We start from the raw sequence: 15,544 nt of genomic DNA, 5'->3' as shown, positions 1-15,544 counted from the left end.
TATTAGCAAGGGGCTCCTTTCTCACCAATGGTTTGGTTATCCCTCTCTCTTTACTAAAATTAGCAAGTATCAACTTGACACACACAAAAAAAGTTCAGCATTCATCACCATCTCCTCATTTTAGGAAAATCCTACTGCAAAATAAGCAAAGCAAAACCAAACGCTATTTCTGACCTCTCAAGTTTTCCTGACTTAACTAATTTCCTTAGAGTTTGGCCCAAAAGACAACTTAATTAATGTAAAGTAAGACCTTAGAGAAAAAATGTCTTTATTATTAACCAGGGGTTTTTGCACTGGATTATGTGCCTATTGGCCCAGACTGCTAAATAACATCTACACAATGTTTCTTTCATGTTTCAAGAATTGAAAATAACTGTACAAGGTTAAAGTACAAAAGTACACAAGACAGTGGACACGAAATATCCATGTATGAGTTTATCCCATCTGCTGCTTGGTTTGAAAAGTAGAACTTTAACTAAAAAATACTGTCCTTCTATAGTTCTGTCAAGTTTAATGGAAGTGGGTATAACCTGATTACAACACTAACACCAGTATCACTGATCTGATATTTACAAAAAAATTGTATTTTTTAATAAATTAAAGTCAATGCAACACCCATGCAAGCTAGAATGCTAGCTTTTTGGTGAACAAGGACCCAACATTTGAACAAGAACCTTCCATAGTCCCAAACTTTAAAACAGCTTTTTTTTTTTTCTCAAACTGCATCCATTCCTCGCATTGAAGATGTAAACCCCAATCCCATTCCTCTTTGCGTATGAGTCTGTGATCTTGCCATTTCATACTGTGCATCTAGATTTCTGAAAACCTCTTCCTGTTGTTTCAGCGTTTTGTAACTCTCTTCATCAACTGAACTACAGCCAGCTTCATCCTCACTCTAAAAACCAGACAGAAGAAAAGAAACATTAGCTGTGTAGGAAGTGGTGTTTTCAGATACTACAGGTGTCCTAAACATAACAATTTTGCTTTGTGGTTTTCAAAAAGCTAGTGAGAATTCAAGCATTTGGTTTTACTGCTGGAACATTTTAGTGTAGCTTTCCTCTCACTGTCAAGATACACAGAGGCCTTGATCCAGTTCCTTCTTCTATCTCAGTCAAATAAATGCCACCAATTAACTTATCTATACACAGTAATACTGTTTATCAGATTACAAATATTGGTTATAGCTACCACTGTTGTTGCAGATCATAACAGTTGCCTTGTCAGCCAGAAACATAATGAAATTCTAGAATTTGAATTGAATTCAGATTTAGATGCTGCTTGGGAACTTTAAGGAGAAATACTTGAAGTTCTTAACTACATCAGATAGTATGAGGTTAACTTGACATCTTTACTGGTTAAAGTACACTTTAAAATAGAAAGAGAAATCACTATCCTACAATTAATAATAAACTTAATTACACATTCAGAACTCTTTACCTTAATGCCCATCAGTTTTCTGAATTTGACATTTTGGTCCTTGTTTCCAAAATTTAGTTTTTCCCATATTTCTGCAGACTGTGATTTATCCTGTACAAGTTAAAAAAAAAAGATGTATCACCTTTTTACCTAAGTTTCTGTTAATATCACAATACAGTAGCAAGCAAACAAGCGGTATGAAAAATGAGCCCCTTGAATAGCGCTAGCACAGTTGGAAGTAAAAGGTTTCCAAGTCCCATCTGACATTCCTGCAGCGTCCTCATAGAAACTCTTTGTAAGGGAAGTCTACTTCATCATTTAGAACCATTTACTTAACCGGTTTCAGAACAGAGGTATATTCTTTACTTGGGTAGACTGGACTCATTTCCATAAAGTTTGGAAACCTTGTCAGAATGCACGCTTAAGGTGAATTATGGAAAAATGAATTTGCTTATTATATTTAAGCAATATACAGCACAATTCAGGTTTCTTCTTCCCTCGCTTTGGCCTCCCATCAATGCCACGTGAACCAGTTTCAGTTTTTCACATGTTATGAAACAGTCTGTGAAAAGCTAAGTGAGCTTGTTACCTAACAGACACGTGAGGATAATTGATCTAATGCAACACACTTCCATACTAGCATAGAGTGTCAAAAGAGAAAATTACAATAATTAAAATGCCAATTTTTCCACAGTATCAGCAGGCAAAAGCTGTACTCAAATCCAGCGACTTTCTGAAAAAGCAACTGCCACAGCAGCCTTTATTATTTGGTGGCCTATACTTTGCTAATTGCAAGAGCATTTATTTGACAGTATAAAAGTCTGAAGGCTTATGTATTTGTATTTATACCTTTTTTTAGTGTTAGTAATGCACTACTCTACTCCTGAAAAGTTACTGCCCTTTGCAGACTTGTTTTTGAAGTCTGGAATTGGACAGAATACAACAATCAAATGAAAAATCTCTACAGTCACAGAAAGGAATGGTCAATTAGAGTTTCTATACCTTAGTCACCACTCTTCCGTAAAGAGAGACCATCTGTACGTGATATTTAATTGCAAGTTGTAGGCAAACTGACAAAAGTAACATTAAGATCCAATTATACCTCAAGTTTTATGACATTAGGGGTTTACCTGAGGCTTGTGTCGCAACCATTTGTTATTAAAGGTCTAGTTATCTCAGTCCTTTAATTCTTAAAGTTTTACCTTGGGCTGCTGTTAATAGGGAAACTTTGTAACAAGTATGAGAGTAATTTTGCTGGAAATAGTGTTAATAAGCATCCTTAAACTGTCTGAGTGCAAGATGTTTCCAAACAAGCTTTATCAAAGTAAGAAAGCACAACATTACCCCTTCCTTTTTGCCTTGCCAAAGCATCTTCCGTTTTTTCTCCTGCTCAGCAAATTTCATTGGATTCACTGCTGCTGGGTTGTAATAGCTAGGTACAGCTATTCCAGTCTCTGCTAGTGCTTTTGCTTGTAGTGCTGCCATTTGAGCTGCCATTGCTATTTGAGGAGTTACTTGTGTTCCCGATGCCAGAAGAGCAGCAACATTTATAACGGAACCTCCGGTGGCTGCAGCTGCTGAAGAAGAAAGGCAATTTGCTATCAGACAGTAAGTTCAGACTTCTTGGAAAAGAAACAAAAAACCCCCCCAAAACCAAAAACCCCAAACACTTCATCAGAAATAAGTTGAAAATGTCTGAACAAATGCATAATAAAATACATGTTATCTGTAAATTAAGAAACAAGCCTCCAATAGTTTCAGTAAACCAGAACTAAAAGTGAAACTAATGTACCTCATGCTTCTAAATACCCGAGTTGGTAATATCTTTCAAACTCTTGCTTTATGATGCATAAAGGAAGGGTGCAATGAGCATCATGAAATCATTCACCAGCTTAACATACAACGTTTTTGTTACCAAGTCATCAATACTCGGTAAGGGATAAGAAATCCTGACCATTTTTGTTGGTGTTTTATGTTCGTTGGGTTTCGGAAACGTTTCCTAGTTGTAGTTGTGGTTCTTATATATGGATCAAGTTAACAATTTTACAAAGACAACCTGCACATCTGCTGGACAGGACTGTAAGACTCAGCACATAAGCCTACGCTACCTTCCTCTCACACTATTGTTTAGGCAGTAAGATAATATACATGGACTACCTGCAGCCATTTCTTGTTGCTTCTGTTTTTCAACCATTTCTTTCTCTCTCTGTTCTTGCAGTTTCTTTGCTCTTTCCAGTCTAGAAGTACATGAGAATAAAAATATTTAAGATATGCAAAATCAAAAGCAGCAGCTTATTTATGTCACATATCATTAAAATTGTAACAATTTCTGACCTTCTGGCTAATGCTTCCTGTGCATCCATAGCTGTATTTCGTCCTCGAAAAGGTGGTGGACTTGGACTCCGGCTATGACTCCTGCTGAACCTTCGGGGCTTTTCAATTCTTTTCTTTCGCTCTCTGTAACCAAATTTAACAGAGTTGCTAAAACAACGAAGGTACGTATACACCTTAACATTTCATAAAGTATTTGATTACAACTCTTAAAAATTGCTTAATGATTAATTTGGAGAGCTCTCAAGAACAGCTTTCACAGAGATTATACTACAACAGTGTAACAGTCACACTCGCCTCGTAACAAGACAGAGTTAAACTGAAGATTTCCAACTGCAAGATGTAACAGAATGTGTCATTCTGGGTATTCATTTACCCTCTTATACTTAGTGTTTAGAACAAATACAAATGCTCTGGAGAGTCATCTTAAAACCTGACAAGAAAAAACATTGTGTAACTTCTGGTAAAGTCAATTGCAAGAAAACTGTAAAATGGATCAAGTTACAAGAATGCTTTTAAACCACAGAAGACCTCACATCACTGTACGTTAAAAACGAGCATTTTGAAAAGGCCCAATTTAAAAACTGGAATACTACTCAGGGCAATACTATTTGTCTCCTCTCTCTCTACTCTTCATTAAATGTGCTTTGGACAACCATTTGAGGGAGGCTATTGAGCTAAATGGGAGAGCTGTTTTAAACACATGTGATTTGTGTCAGGTTTACTCTTGAGAAGGATAATACTGTGCAGAGAACTATGAAGCATGCATTATCTGAAGTCTGACAATCCCAAAAGAATCCAGTTAAAATATATTTTTAAGCAAAATACGAAAATAATCAGGTCAATTCTCCTTTAGTAACATTCTCCCCACCTCCTCCCAAGTAGAACCCATTCTTATGACATATACATCTAGTCTCATCTAAGCAACAGCTGCTCAAAATACACATACAAAGTACTATTAGCAGTGTATCTCTTTGCCAGGATCATTAATATCTACATTACAAGAGATAAGGGTTTATCTCTGTTTAAGCCTCTGACACTGATGTTTTAAACAAAGAAGTCACGGATACTGGAAGTGTCCAACAAAGCTTAAATTACAGGAGGTATCACTCACATTTTTCCCAGATTTGCCATAAACAGTCAGTAGAGATGCACAAAGATGATTCTGCAATTTTATACTTAAATGTTATTATCAACCATTTGAGATAATAGCTAACTTGACAACAGCCACTTTAAATGGCATTCAGATACTCTGTTTCTTCTGTTTGCAACTAGGGCAGCATCTACAAACATTATGAAACGTAGACTGAAGTTAAAAAAAAAAAAATCCTTGTTTACATGACAAATCTGGTAGAATACAAAGGAGGCAAGACTTATCTTTTCATAGAAGATGACAAGATGCAGATTCAGGCACTGGGAAGTGACAGATCTGCATTCCTGAGATAAGATGTAATGCATGTTTCAAAGATACCTTCATTTTTCCCGTGCTGACTATTGTAGTTTGGTCTTGTCTTTGGTCTGATGCTTTATTGCACTGGTAAACATCAAGGAAATAAATATTTGAGCTTTTGTATTTAAGTATTTCCATTTGAAACAAGCAGATGGTGTCATGTTTTCCACCTAGCATTTAATCAGAGCAACGCCACAAAAGAACCGCCAGGAAGTCTACACGCTCACAGAACAGAAATATTAGTTTAAATGCTAGTGAGAACAGGTAACTTGAAAACGTGAGCTTGAGATTATGCAAAGAACCATCAAGACAAGGTCAAGCTCTACTATTTACAAATGCTTCTGTCATAGCCTGTTAACTGTAACACAACAAATACTGCATGTCATGAATGACGGAATTCATTTCATGGTTGAGTTTTAACAGGGTAGGTTTCCACATAATGTTTATCTGCCTTGTGAAGAATTTTCCTTGAGGCATGCCCCATAATTCTCTTTCCAAAGGCTTCACCTGAGCCCAGAACTTGATGAAGTGTTTAGCTACAGTTAAAAAAAGACTTACGCTTCACTTATTTTCCTTCTCTAGGATTTGTGAGACAAGAACAGTACTTGAAACGGACTCTTACTGCGCAGTATGTCCATCACTACCCAAAAGGCATGTTTCCAGCTGAAGAGATTCCTAAGCTATGACTACCCCTTACTTTTTCTTCCCACATTTGCTGTTCTGTTTCAGGTAATTTGAATTCCACTGCAGAACTATTCTGGGATGCGAAGTTTTCACAGAGCCATTAAACATAAAATGTTTAAAGTGACTTTTAAAAAACAGTAAGTGCACATCATCTATAATAACTGGAAGTAATGGGGAACTGAAACCTTACATATCATGCTGAAGGTGGCTTAAATACCATTAAACACAAGTAATACATATATCAGTTGAAGACCCAGCTCTACTCACCCCAGCTGAAAATCTGGTAGAAAGTGCATGCCAAAGTAAAATATGACACAAACCACGTAATTCAACTAGTTCTTCAGAAAGGTAAGTCTTCTTAACAGTTTCACAAGTGATGTTGTACCATTACATGAGTGTGCTAGATTCTTAAGTCTCCAACGATCCACCGTAATGTCGAGTAGTCATAACCAACTTCTACACCCTTTAAATATGCAATTTAAAGTGAAAATACTACTAAACAAACTGGAAGACTGGCAACACTTTCTTGGGAGCTCTGAAGGGACAGCAATTTCCATTCAAACTACTTGTTTTACTTTAAACAAGTAGGAGGGAAAACACACAACTGTAGTAGTCATTAAGTCCTATTTCAGCTTACTCAGGGCATCAAGAATGCAAAGGTGACACGCACAACTAGACTCAGAACTCTACACCAAAATACTGAATGATTCGGCAGCATCGGAAAACATTAACTTCTACACTTTCTATGATGAAAACCTCAACTCTAGCATCCAAATAAAGCATGGATCTCAGTTCTGTCAGACACCCAGAATAAGTCAGTATGTCTCTAGCTAGTGTTTCAATCTGTGCTGCTAGACTTTTAAGAAAGCAATGGAAGTACCCGAGACAGGCAGAGAAATTAACGTGAGAAATGTTCTCATGCTGAACTCGACAAAAAGGAGTTGATAATCACAAACACAGAATAGTACATTCAGATCAGAAATAGTCCATCTGACTCAAAATTCACTTTAAGACTACACTAATTGTGCTAGTTTGCAGGCAAGACAAGTTTTTATTTAAACTTTGTGGAGCCAGTCAGGATTAGCTTCTGATCAGTGTATCTGCTCCGATAGCCAGCAATTTCCAGTTCAACTTCTCTTTTATGATATATACACACAGAGATAAACACAATAGTATTTTTAAAGTTGTGCTTTGCCTACTCACACTATTCTTGTATCAACACATGAAAGAGTTAGTTGTATCTTATTCTTCAGGTTTTCCCACTTAAATATCATTTAAATATCCCATTTAAAATCATAAATTCAGTTGCGGTATAAAAAAACAAAAAGAGCTTAAACTGTGGTAATCATTGCTACACAAAATACTAAGTTATCTACTTTCCTTCCACCTTAGTCAAGAGTTCTAAAATGGTGGTTTTATAAGATACCTGCAAAATAACTTGTTAAGCGTTTCTAATTGCTCACATGAAATCATGCTATGAAAAGCTGAGAATGAGACACTTAAGCTGTCTGGTACAAATGTTTCTGCAAGTTTATGTGAACTACCCAGTCCTTAACCCACTGCATCAATACAGCTGAGAAAAAGCCAGACACATTTAGTTACACTGAATAACATTAACTGGCAAACCCATCGTTCTTCTATACATCAGCCCACCACAGAATGTTCAAACACCACCACTAAGTGTATGTGGAATTTAACACTTACCTGCTTCTACTCCTAGTTCTGCTTTTACTTCTACTTCTATGTCTGTGTCTAGATCTTGATCTAGAACGAGATCTTATACGTCGTTTTCTCTCTCTGCTGCGAGATCGAGATTTCTTCCTATCACGGCTTCTACTACGATGACGTCTGAAACACACGTCCCAAATTCTTACATATATTCTCATATTTAAATTCAACTTCTACTTAAGGACTTACATACAGGTTTGTCACCACAGGGAAAAACGCATCAGGCAGGGTGGGGAGACTGCAAACTACACACAGAAGAGTTCATGCCTGGAACAGTTTAAGTTGTAAGACTGAGATGAAATGGGAAAGGAACCAAACACTACCACCACGCACAACAGACAAGTGATTTACACAGTTTATGTAAACAATCACACTCATCAATCTAGCTATTTTTAGTGGTTCATTAAAGTGTACATCTCAAAACAAATACACAACCAAAATAATCTGATGCAGGAGTCTTATATTCTAGGCAACAAAACTCTGCTCCCTCCCCATGGTATTCCAACACCTTAGGGAAGAGATGCCCAAATTTCAGCTTGTGAGTCACACACAGTCCCCCAGTATACTATTAGCTGAACCTTGCTCCTTGCTATCATGTTTGCTACAAATTCCTCAGCTATAAGCTGAGCTGTCTGAAAAGTTCCGCTGGCAGCCAGCTGCTTGTCCCAAGCAATTCTCCTACCATGACAGTGTGCTAGGTGGCCTACCGCGCAAGGAGGCTTAGACAGTGTTGTCTCTAAGTTCTTGATTTAGGAGGTAAAAAGCCATGACATTGCTGAAGTGTACTTTCTTTCCTGTCACTGACAACAGGGAACATTTAATACACTCTGTTTATATATTTTCTATATGCTGCATTATAAACATGAGACATATATAAAGCCTTAGAGATATTTTGTACTTTTACTCAGAACCAATCTCAAAAAAACCTAAGTAACAGCAAATGCACTACCCGATGAAAACTGAAACATTAAATTAGGTCAGTAATATAATTGAGCTGTACTTCAGAAGTTTACAAAACTTACAAACACTGCTTCTGCAAAGGCACTTGGCAAAGAATAATCATGTAAAACAACTTACCTTTCACGAGACCTGGATCTTGAATGACTCCTCCCTCTTGATGATTTTCTCTCTTTACGTTTATGTCTATCCTCACCATTTTCAGATGAATTTAGGCTATCTCTTCCCTTGTCAGAAGAATGTTCTTTGTCATTGTGGTCTTCAGATTTGTGCTTCTTGGAGGACTTCTCTTTGGATTCATGTCTTCTTGCCTGTTTTAAGAAGAAGTTGGTTCTTTCAGGAAAATAGTGCAACAAAGAGAGTTAGTATGGGTATCAGAAGATAAAAAATGATAAGTTGTGATGCAACATTAGTAACCTTAGGAGTGTGATTCAATCCTAAGTGATGGCTACTTCTACCTAATGCCACCAACTACCCAAAGTTGCAAATGTATGCTCTAATTTTTCCCACTCTTCCCTCCTCCCCGCTGTCTAAAGGATTTCTAAAGCATCCATCAAGGTATCTTTACAGTGTTTCCATGTAAGAGTTCACAGCATTGCAACAAAAACAACTATCATTCTCAGTTAATGTCTCCATTCCAAATACATAAGTACCTATCTTTAAGCACCTGACAATTTACGAATATGCATATATATACACACATACACTCACATTTGTAGTGAACGTTTAATATTTGCCTAAGCCTATCACGTAGGAAGTTACTAAAATCCATACATAGTTGCAGATGTATACTATTTTGCTTTTAGAACTAAAACAATTTTCTATCCATCATTAGATAATTAATTTTTAGAGCAAAAGTCTCTTCAGACAGTAACTTCCAAGAGTTGTTAAAAAGCAAAGTAATAAGTTACATGGTTGACATCCCATCTTTAGTATTAAAGCTAACATGCATCACTCTGAGACCTCCCACAGTAGTTTTAAATGAAAGATATGTTGCTCCACTATACCGCAATTTCTTCCTGCAGTGCCTCTTAAAAAAAGATTCCTTTCTATAGCCACAATGCCAAAAATAGTTAGCAAGGTCAGGCCTGATTTTTTTGCCAGTGTTTTCCTTAGAGACTAAGTCATGACATCAACACCTTCTCTTAATATATCCAGTTTATTCCGAAATCTTTCTAGCACAAAAACATAGCCCACTTAAGTCTTAGGTTTAAATAATGTTTTGTTTCAAGTCACAATTTAAGCATGATAGATTCATTTTAGACTAACCCCCAATTCTTCAGAGGGTTTTCTTATCTAAATCTGTTAACTACACATAAAACCTTTCCTATAATCGTTAACGCTCTCTCAAAAGAAACAAGTCTGAAGATGCTATAATTAGCTTATACTCACTTATCCAAACCTCTTTATTAACATATATCCATTTCTAAAAATATTTGATTACAGTTCTTCAAGTATACAATGTTAGATATTTTTCCTCTTTTTATAGTATTTTATTCTTAACTCCTTGAATCATCAGTTGTTACATAAAAACACATCTGAAGTTTGAGGTGTTACCTGTACATTAAGTATGTATTTACATAAGTAGTTGTTCTGATATACATATTAAAAAAAATTACTGATATTCAGTACTTAGTCTACAAAGAGCTTAATCTTCCAAATGAATGAAAACAGTAAATCTACTGTGGGACATAATTCCTCATCTGTTCACTCCGTGAAAACCAGAAACTGCTAAATAAATTGTGTATGATTAGATTCAACAGCATGGCAAAACACTGGACATAATTTTAAGCAAGGACTTTTTTTTTAAAAAAAGTTAAAAAGAGAATTATTTTTTTTAAATCATGTCTTCAGGCACACACTTAGTAATAAACCACCATTATATCCCATAACGGATTTAAGATATTTTTAAGGGAAATATGAGTTTGAATGACTAATAGTTACCTTATCATGAAGTAGGCTTAAAATTTTGCTATCTGAGTCTGCAGCGTCTTCAGTTCAGTCTCTTCGCGCATTAGCACGCTGAGTATGATTTATTATAGAAATGTTATCATGTGAGCTAAACAATATATTCAATTTCACAAAAACTCTCCTAGATTATTTTTCCTCTTTTTTTTTTTTCCTCCTTTTTTAAACAGAGCTTCCATTGGAATGGGGAAGGAGAAGTTCCTGACCCGAGTTAGAAGTTAAAAAGTCCCTCATCTGACCCAGCCTGCCATTGCCCCACATGGCTTAAGCTTCTTTGTAACTATTTTCATGCTCCAGGCTTGCTCGTTTCATCTCTTCTCTGGTGTGTAAGCCAGTTATTTTCAAAGTATTATTGATGCTGTCTCTTCTCACTCCCCTATATATACACATACATTTATTTATTTAAAACGAGACAGCCCTCTGAAATTTTTGCTGCTACTGTCATGTTTCCAGCTGATTCAGCTTGTTTGTCAAGCTATGACAGTCTTTACAATTAAAGGATGCAATAAACAGAGCTCAGTCAGGTGGGGAATTATTTTTAATATATTAAGGTAGATGGGTATGTATCATTGAAAGTCCTGAACATTGGCCAGGAATAAAGCCACCCATGGCTTTTGGTTAATGGAAGCTCTGTGAAAGTCATCAAGAACACCATTCTACTTCTCCACATGAATTCTTTCTTTGGCTGTTTCCACACACACACAAAAAAAAAGAAATTAAGTTACTAGTTTCTGAAAGCATTTTTCTATAAAACTATTACCTTGTCAACATGATGGCTGCAATCATGCTTCACTATGAAAGGATCTCCATATCCATTTTTAAGCTTAAAGTTTCCTATTTCTTGTACTTACCATAAAGTCATTTATATAGGTTTACACATATGTGCATTACTACAAGATACTTTTAAAGATGTATTGTACAATTACCTAAACGCTACAAAGTGTTAATTACCTCTTTGCTTCTGCTCCGGCTTCTGTGTTTTCTTCCTTCAGTATCTGGAGAAGAAAACATTTACTGTTTTTTATCAAATTAAATAGGACATCAGGTGGCTACAATCTTTCCAGTTCCTTTCAGTTATTCCACCCCCCCAAAGTAAAGAATAGATATTTAGAAAACAAACAGTGCTATTCAAATATCTACTGCAAAAAGCAAACTCTAGCTGTTATTCCCAGTTCTTTGTTTGCATTTATTTAAGCTCTGACAGTGAAAAAACTAGCCCGTGTCATACTCCAGTCATATTCTTCAGCCAAGTAACCTTATTTTTGTTAGAACCATGCAAAAGTGTCCCCGTCTAAGCACATCTAATTAAAATGAAGACAAAGTATTATGGTTTTCTGTTTGGTGGTGTGTTCCACGCTCTCTGCCCCATCCCCTGAACGTTCACAAGACCTTTTTCCTTAGCACTTCTATCATTAAAATTTAAAGTTTCAATATAACATATTTAAGATACAAACCCAAAATTAGTAGCTTCATTTTTTCCCCAGTTCTAAAAAGTTACTAGAGCCAAGCCTGTATATTCCAAAACAGCTTTAAAGAGATTTCAGTTCTACAAGCATACGCCAGAACATTACTAAATAACTTTGTTTATATGAAGACCATACCTGACTTCCGTCGTCTTTCCCTTGATCGTGAGCGTGATCTTGAATAATGATGCTTTGATGTTCTAGGAGAACTACAGGCATCTGATTGTTCCTTTTTCTTCTCTCTTTCTGGAGAGGACTTTTCTGGGGCTACTCCATCTCGTTCTGTATCACTACCCTACAGAAGATGACAGAACGTTTAAAACCCAAAAACTTAGGACTGAAAACCAAAAAAAGCTATTTACTTAGTACTTCCTCTGAAGACACACTTAAAATTAATCTCTGTAAAGACAATCTCCTGAGTAGCCATCCCATTATTAGTTAGGCAATAGCTTGATATACTTGCAATGAACTTGTGCAACTGCATACAGATTGATTTTTTCAAGGCTTTAATAAAGAGAACTAATATATATAGTAACATTTTACTCTCCCACTACATTAGACTGCACATTACTTTTTCCACGCGCTTCTGAGAATATCAGTAAGACTAAACTCTGATCCACAGCTTTCTCTAAATGATGTCATTTGTAGGTCAATTACCTTTTAACATTTACATGACTAAGATTACTTAAAATCAATACTGCCCCAACAGATCTAAGCCACCTCACAAGTTAATGCATCACTGAGGCACAGCACAAAATACTGTGAGGATTTTGAAGTACAGAATGAACTTTGAAGAGAAATTAAATGAGGTATATTGTATTACTGTTAGTTAACTACTGAATAAGGAAAAACCTCAAACAGTATCTGTATGCAAAAATGTGTATTTGTATGAGACTACATATAGGTCACATCCACCTGTCCCAACAATTTTTATATCACATTTTTCTTAGATTACAAAACTCAAGATGTCCCCTCCAGCCCTTCTAAAGCTTGACATAGGAAGACTAAATCCAGAAACTTATACTGTGTAGAGCAGTCAAGACTGCTTTGTGATTCAGTGCTGGGAGAAGTAAATGTGTAAAACCAGCATACAATGCAATGAAACTTAAAAATGGAATGAATGGAAAAAACACACACTGAAAAGGTGAATGTGCTTTCATTAACGCCTTTAGATTCATTGGTGTCTCTTGTTCTGATCATATAAATGGCAGTCATAATCAAACTTTCTGAACATTGGGCAGCTGCAGAAGGTTTCACTAAGAACATAATTTGGCCCAGAAATGCTAATCATGAAGATAATTTGGCGTAGCAGAGGACTCAAACTTGCATGGTTTTCTAACAGCTGCAGATTTATTGGCAAACTGAACAAGACACATGAAAACCTCTCAAATGCTGATATACATTACTTTGAAAACAGTCATAACAGTTATTACAGACTGTCATTAACATATTGCGTATTAACAGCAGATTTTCTTCATAACATGTTACAGGTAAATCTCTGGATTTGTATTTCAGCTAACACTGTTTTGTCTGCCCAATTCTTTATTAATTTGCATCTGTACAAAGATACACCTATAGTAAAATCTTCTGAAGAGTGAGAGATAAAGCAGCTGTTCACTTCTCCATCTGCATGCAATACCGATATCTAGTTTGAAACACATCAGCATATGGACAAGAGCACTGACCATTTAAGATTGCATCTGCGGCACAGCTTTAACTATAGTCTCAGTAACACTTCTGAATATTACTGATACACCACCCACCATCCTGAAAACTTTAGAACATTAAAGAGTAGGAACTAACTCCTCTGCGATCTTAGCCATCACAATCCTTGGCATTCCACATCTATCATCTGCTTATCTACACTTCTCCCCTCCTTCTACTCAGTCACTCCCTTCAGCTAAGGTTTCCAACAGAATCAGCTGGGAAAAGTTTCAAAGGGATTTTGAGATTTCTATAAATTTACATTTTGAAGTTACTTGAGATAGATAAGGAGAATACCAGCTAACAGTCTAAGTTAACTGGGTTTTTAAACATAGTACACAACTGAAATTAAGCCTACTGCCATATTTTCCAAGGCTACCAGTCTCATAATTTATAAACATTGCTGCTCATTAATGCCCTTATGCACTGCACCTTAGAGAAATCTCTCAGCTCTGCAAAAACACAGACAGCAAAAAGGCAGATGACAGACTTCAATAGACTATTCTCAATTCTCAGATGGCCACAGGCTCATGGTTTCATTGAACAAGCCCCTCACCTACCACTTCAGAGGAACCTCAAAGACAGTGCCTATAATCTAGGCGCAAAACTACAAGCCCATAATTCAAGTCCTTTTACAGACAAATTTATCTTGCTCTTAACAGGTCAGAGTTATATAAACTGAAAAAGCATCATAAAAAAAAAGGGGGGGGATTATTTTTCTCCAGAAGTTTGATTCTCTTGTTCTGTTTCATCACTGGTCCAACTTTTAAGACAAAAACTTAAAATACCACATTGAACACCACAAAGTAATTAAAGCAAACTCTGAAGAGTTTCATCACTTTAGAATCCAGTTTGCTTGGTTGTTGTTATTTTATCTAAGACTATTTAGTAACTTTTCAAAAGTTAACCACATTGGATTTGATAATTACCCTTATTGGTTCTTCAACTGAATTATGGGACAAACACCTTTGATACATTACCAGGCCACACAAACACAAACCTTCACGTGTTACCAGGACACACAAATTTTAAAAGCAAATAAAGCTACACTCTTAGGCCATGTATGAACATAAAACACAGCAGCAACTACAGAAAAAGCATTTCCTATAGATAGTAACCATAAAAACAGGAGGATGGAGCAAATAATTAATCACAGAGTGCCAGAAGACGCTGAATATAGCAGGCCTGTGACCAAAACCAGAGAGCAATAATAAGACCGGGAAAGCTACACGAACGAAAACGGTTCCTCCCAGGGAACCGGCGCTCCACAGTCCTTCTGAGAAATGTCCGCTCCTACTAGCCGCAATACTTCTCTCCCCAGCCAGGTAATAACAGGACCTCAGTCACAAGGCCTCCTCCCTTCTCTTCAAGCCCAGAGAAATGAAACAGAAACTTCTGGAAACAGGCAGAGAAGTAATGGGTGAAAAGCGGCCACCCCCTCCCCGAGGCCCATCATGGCGCCGGCAAGCGAAGGAGCGGCGGGCGCCATTTTGTCTCTCCGCGCACACGGCTTCCCGACCCAGCCCTCCCCGTCTCACACGCTCTTCCCTCCCGCCCCGCGGCAGCTCCCTTCCCAATTCGGTTCCCTCCAAAAACCTCAGCAGCGAATACCGCTTACCGCCATGACCGAGCGCACAGAACGCCGCTCCCCCCTCAACAGCTCTTCACAAGGAGCTCAAGCTCCCTCAACAGCCGCGGCTGCAGCGCTCGCAAACCGAAGCGAGACAACACGCCCCGCCCTCCTTCTCCCTTCAGGCACCCGGATGTAACCATGGGGCGGGGGAAAGAGGCAGGGAGCGAGGGAGCCGCGGTGCATTCTGGGGGCAGAGAAGGATTAAGTGGT

At 37.2% G+C, this 15,544-nt stretch overlaps 1 protein-coding gene across 5 annotated transcripts; it reads right to left on the bottom strand.

The window, feature by feature from the left end:
• Positions 1 to 239: 239 nt before the first annotated feature.
• Positions 240 to 15,472, bottom strand: RSRC2 (arginine and serine rich coiled-coil 2). 5 transcript variants are annotated; one of them, XM_075769260.1, is made up of 11 exons: positions 15,320 to 15,417; positions 12,136 to 12,292; positions 11,486 to 11,529; positions 10,511 to 10,588; positions 8,687 to 8,899; positions 7,586 to 7,729; positions 3,751 to 3,873; positions 3,574 to 3,653; positions 2,761 to 2,993; positions 1,438 to 1,527; positions 240 to 895 (listed from the first exon to the last, which is right to left on the bottom strand). In XM_075769260.1, the coding sequence occupies exons 4-11, from the start codon at positions 10,516 to 10,518 to the stop codon at positions 716 to 718; spliced, it is 1,071 nt and encodes a 356-aa protein (XP_075625375.1). In that variant the 5' UTR covers positions 10,519 to 10,588; positions 11,486 to 11,529; positions 12,136 to 12,292; positions 15,320 to 15,417; the 3' UTR covers positions 240 to 715. The 5 variants fall into 5 exon arrangements, with proteins under 5 accessions (XP_075625375.1, XP_010308107.2, XP_075625374.1 ...); XM_010309805.2 differs by lacking the exon at positions 10,511 to 10,588 and having other exon boundaries at positions 8,687 to 8,877; positions 15,320 to 15,472; XM_075769259.1 differs by lacking the exon at positions 10,511 to 10,588 and having other exon boundaries at positions 15,320 to 15,456.
• Positions 15,473 to 15,544: the final 72 nt, after the last annotated feature.

The sequence above is a fragment of the Balearica regulorum genome, chromosome 17 (genome assembly GCF_011004875.1).
Source record: "Balearica regulorum gibbericeps isolate bBalReg1 chromosome 17, bBalReg1.pri, whole genome shotgun sequence".
NCBI lineage: Eukaryota > Metazoa > Chordata > Aves > Gruiformes > Gruidae > Balearica > Balearica regulorum.
The sequence above is the reverse complement of the archived record's forward strand: the minus strand, read 5'-3'. Positions and strand labels throughout refer to the sequence as shown.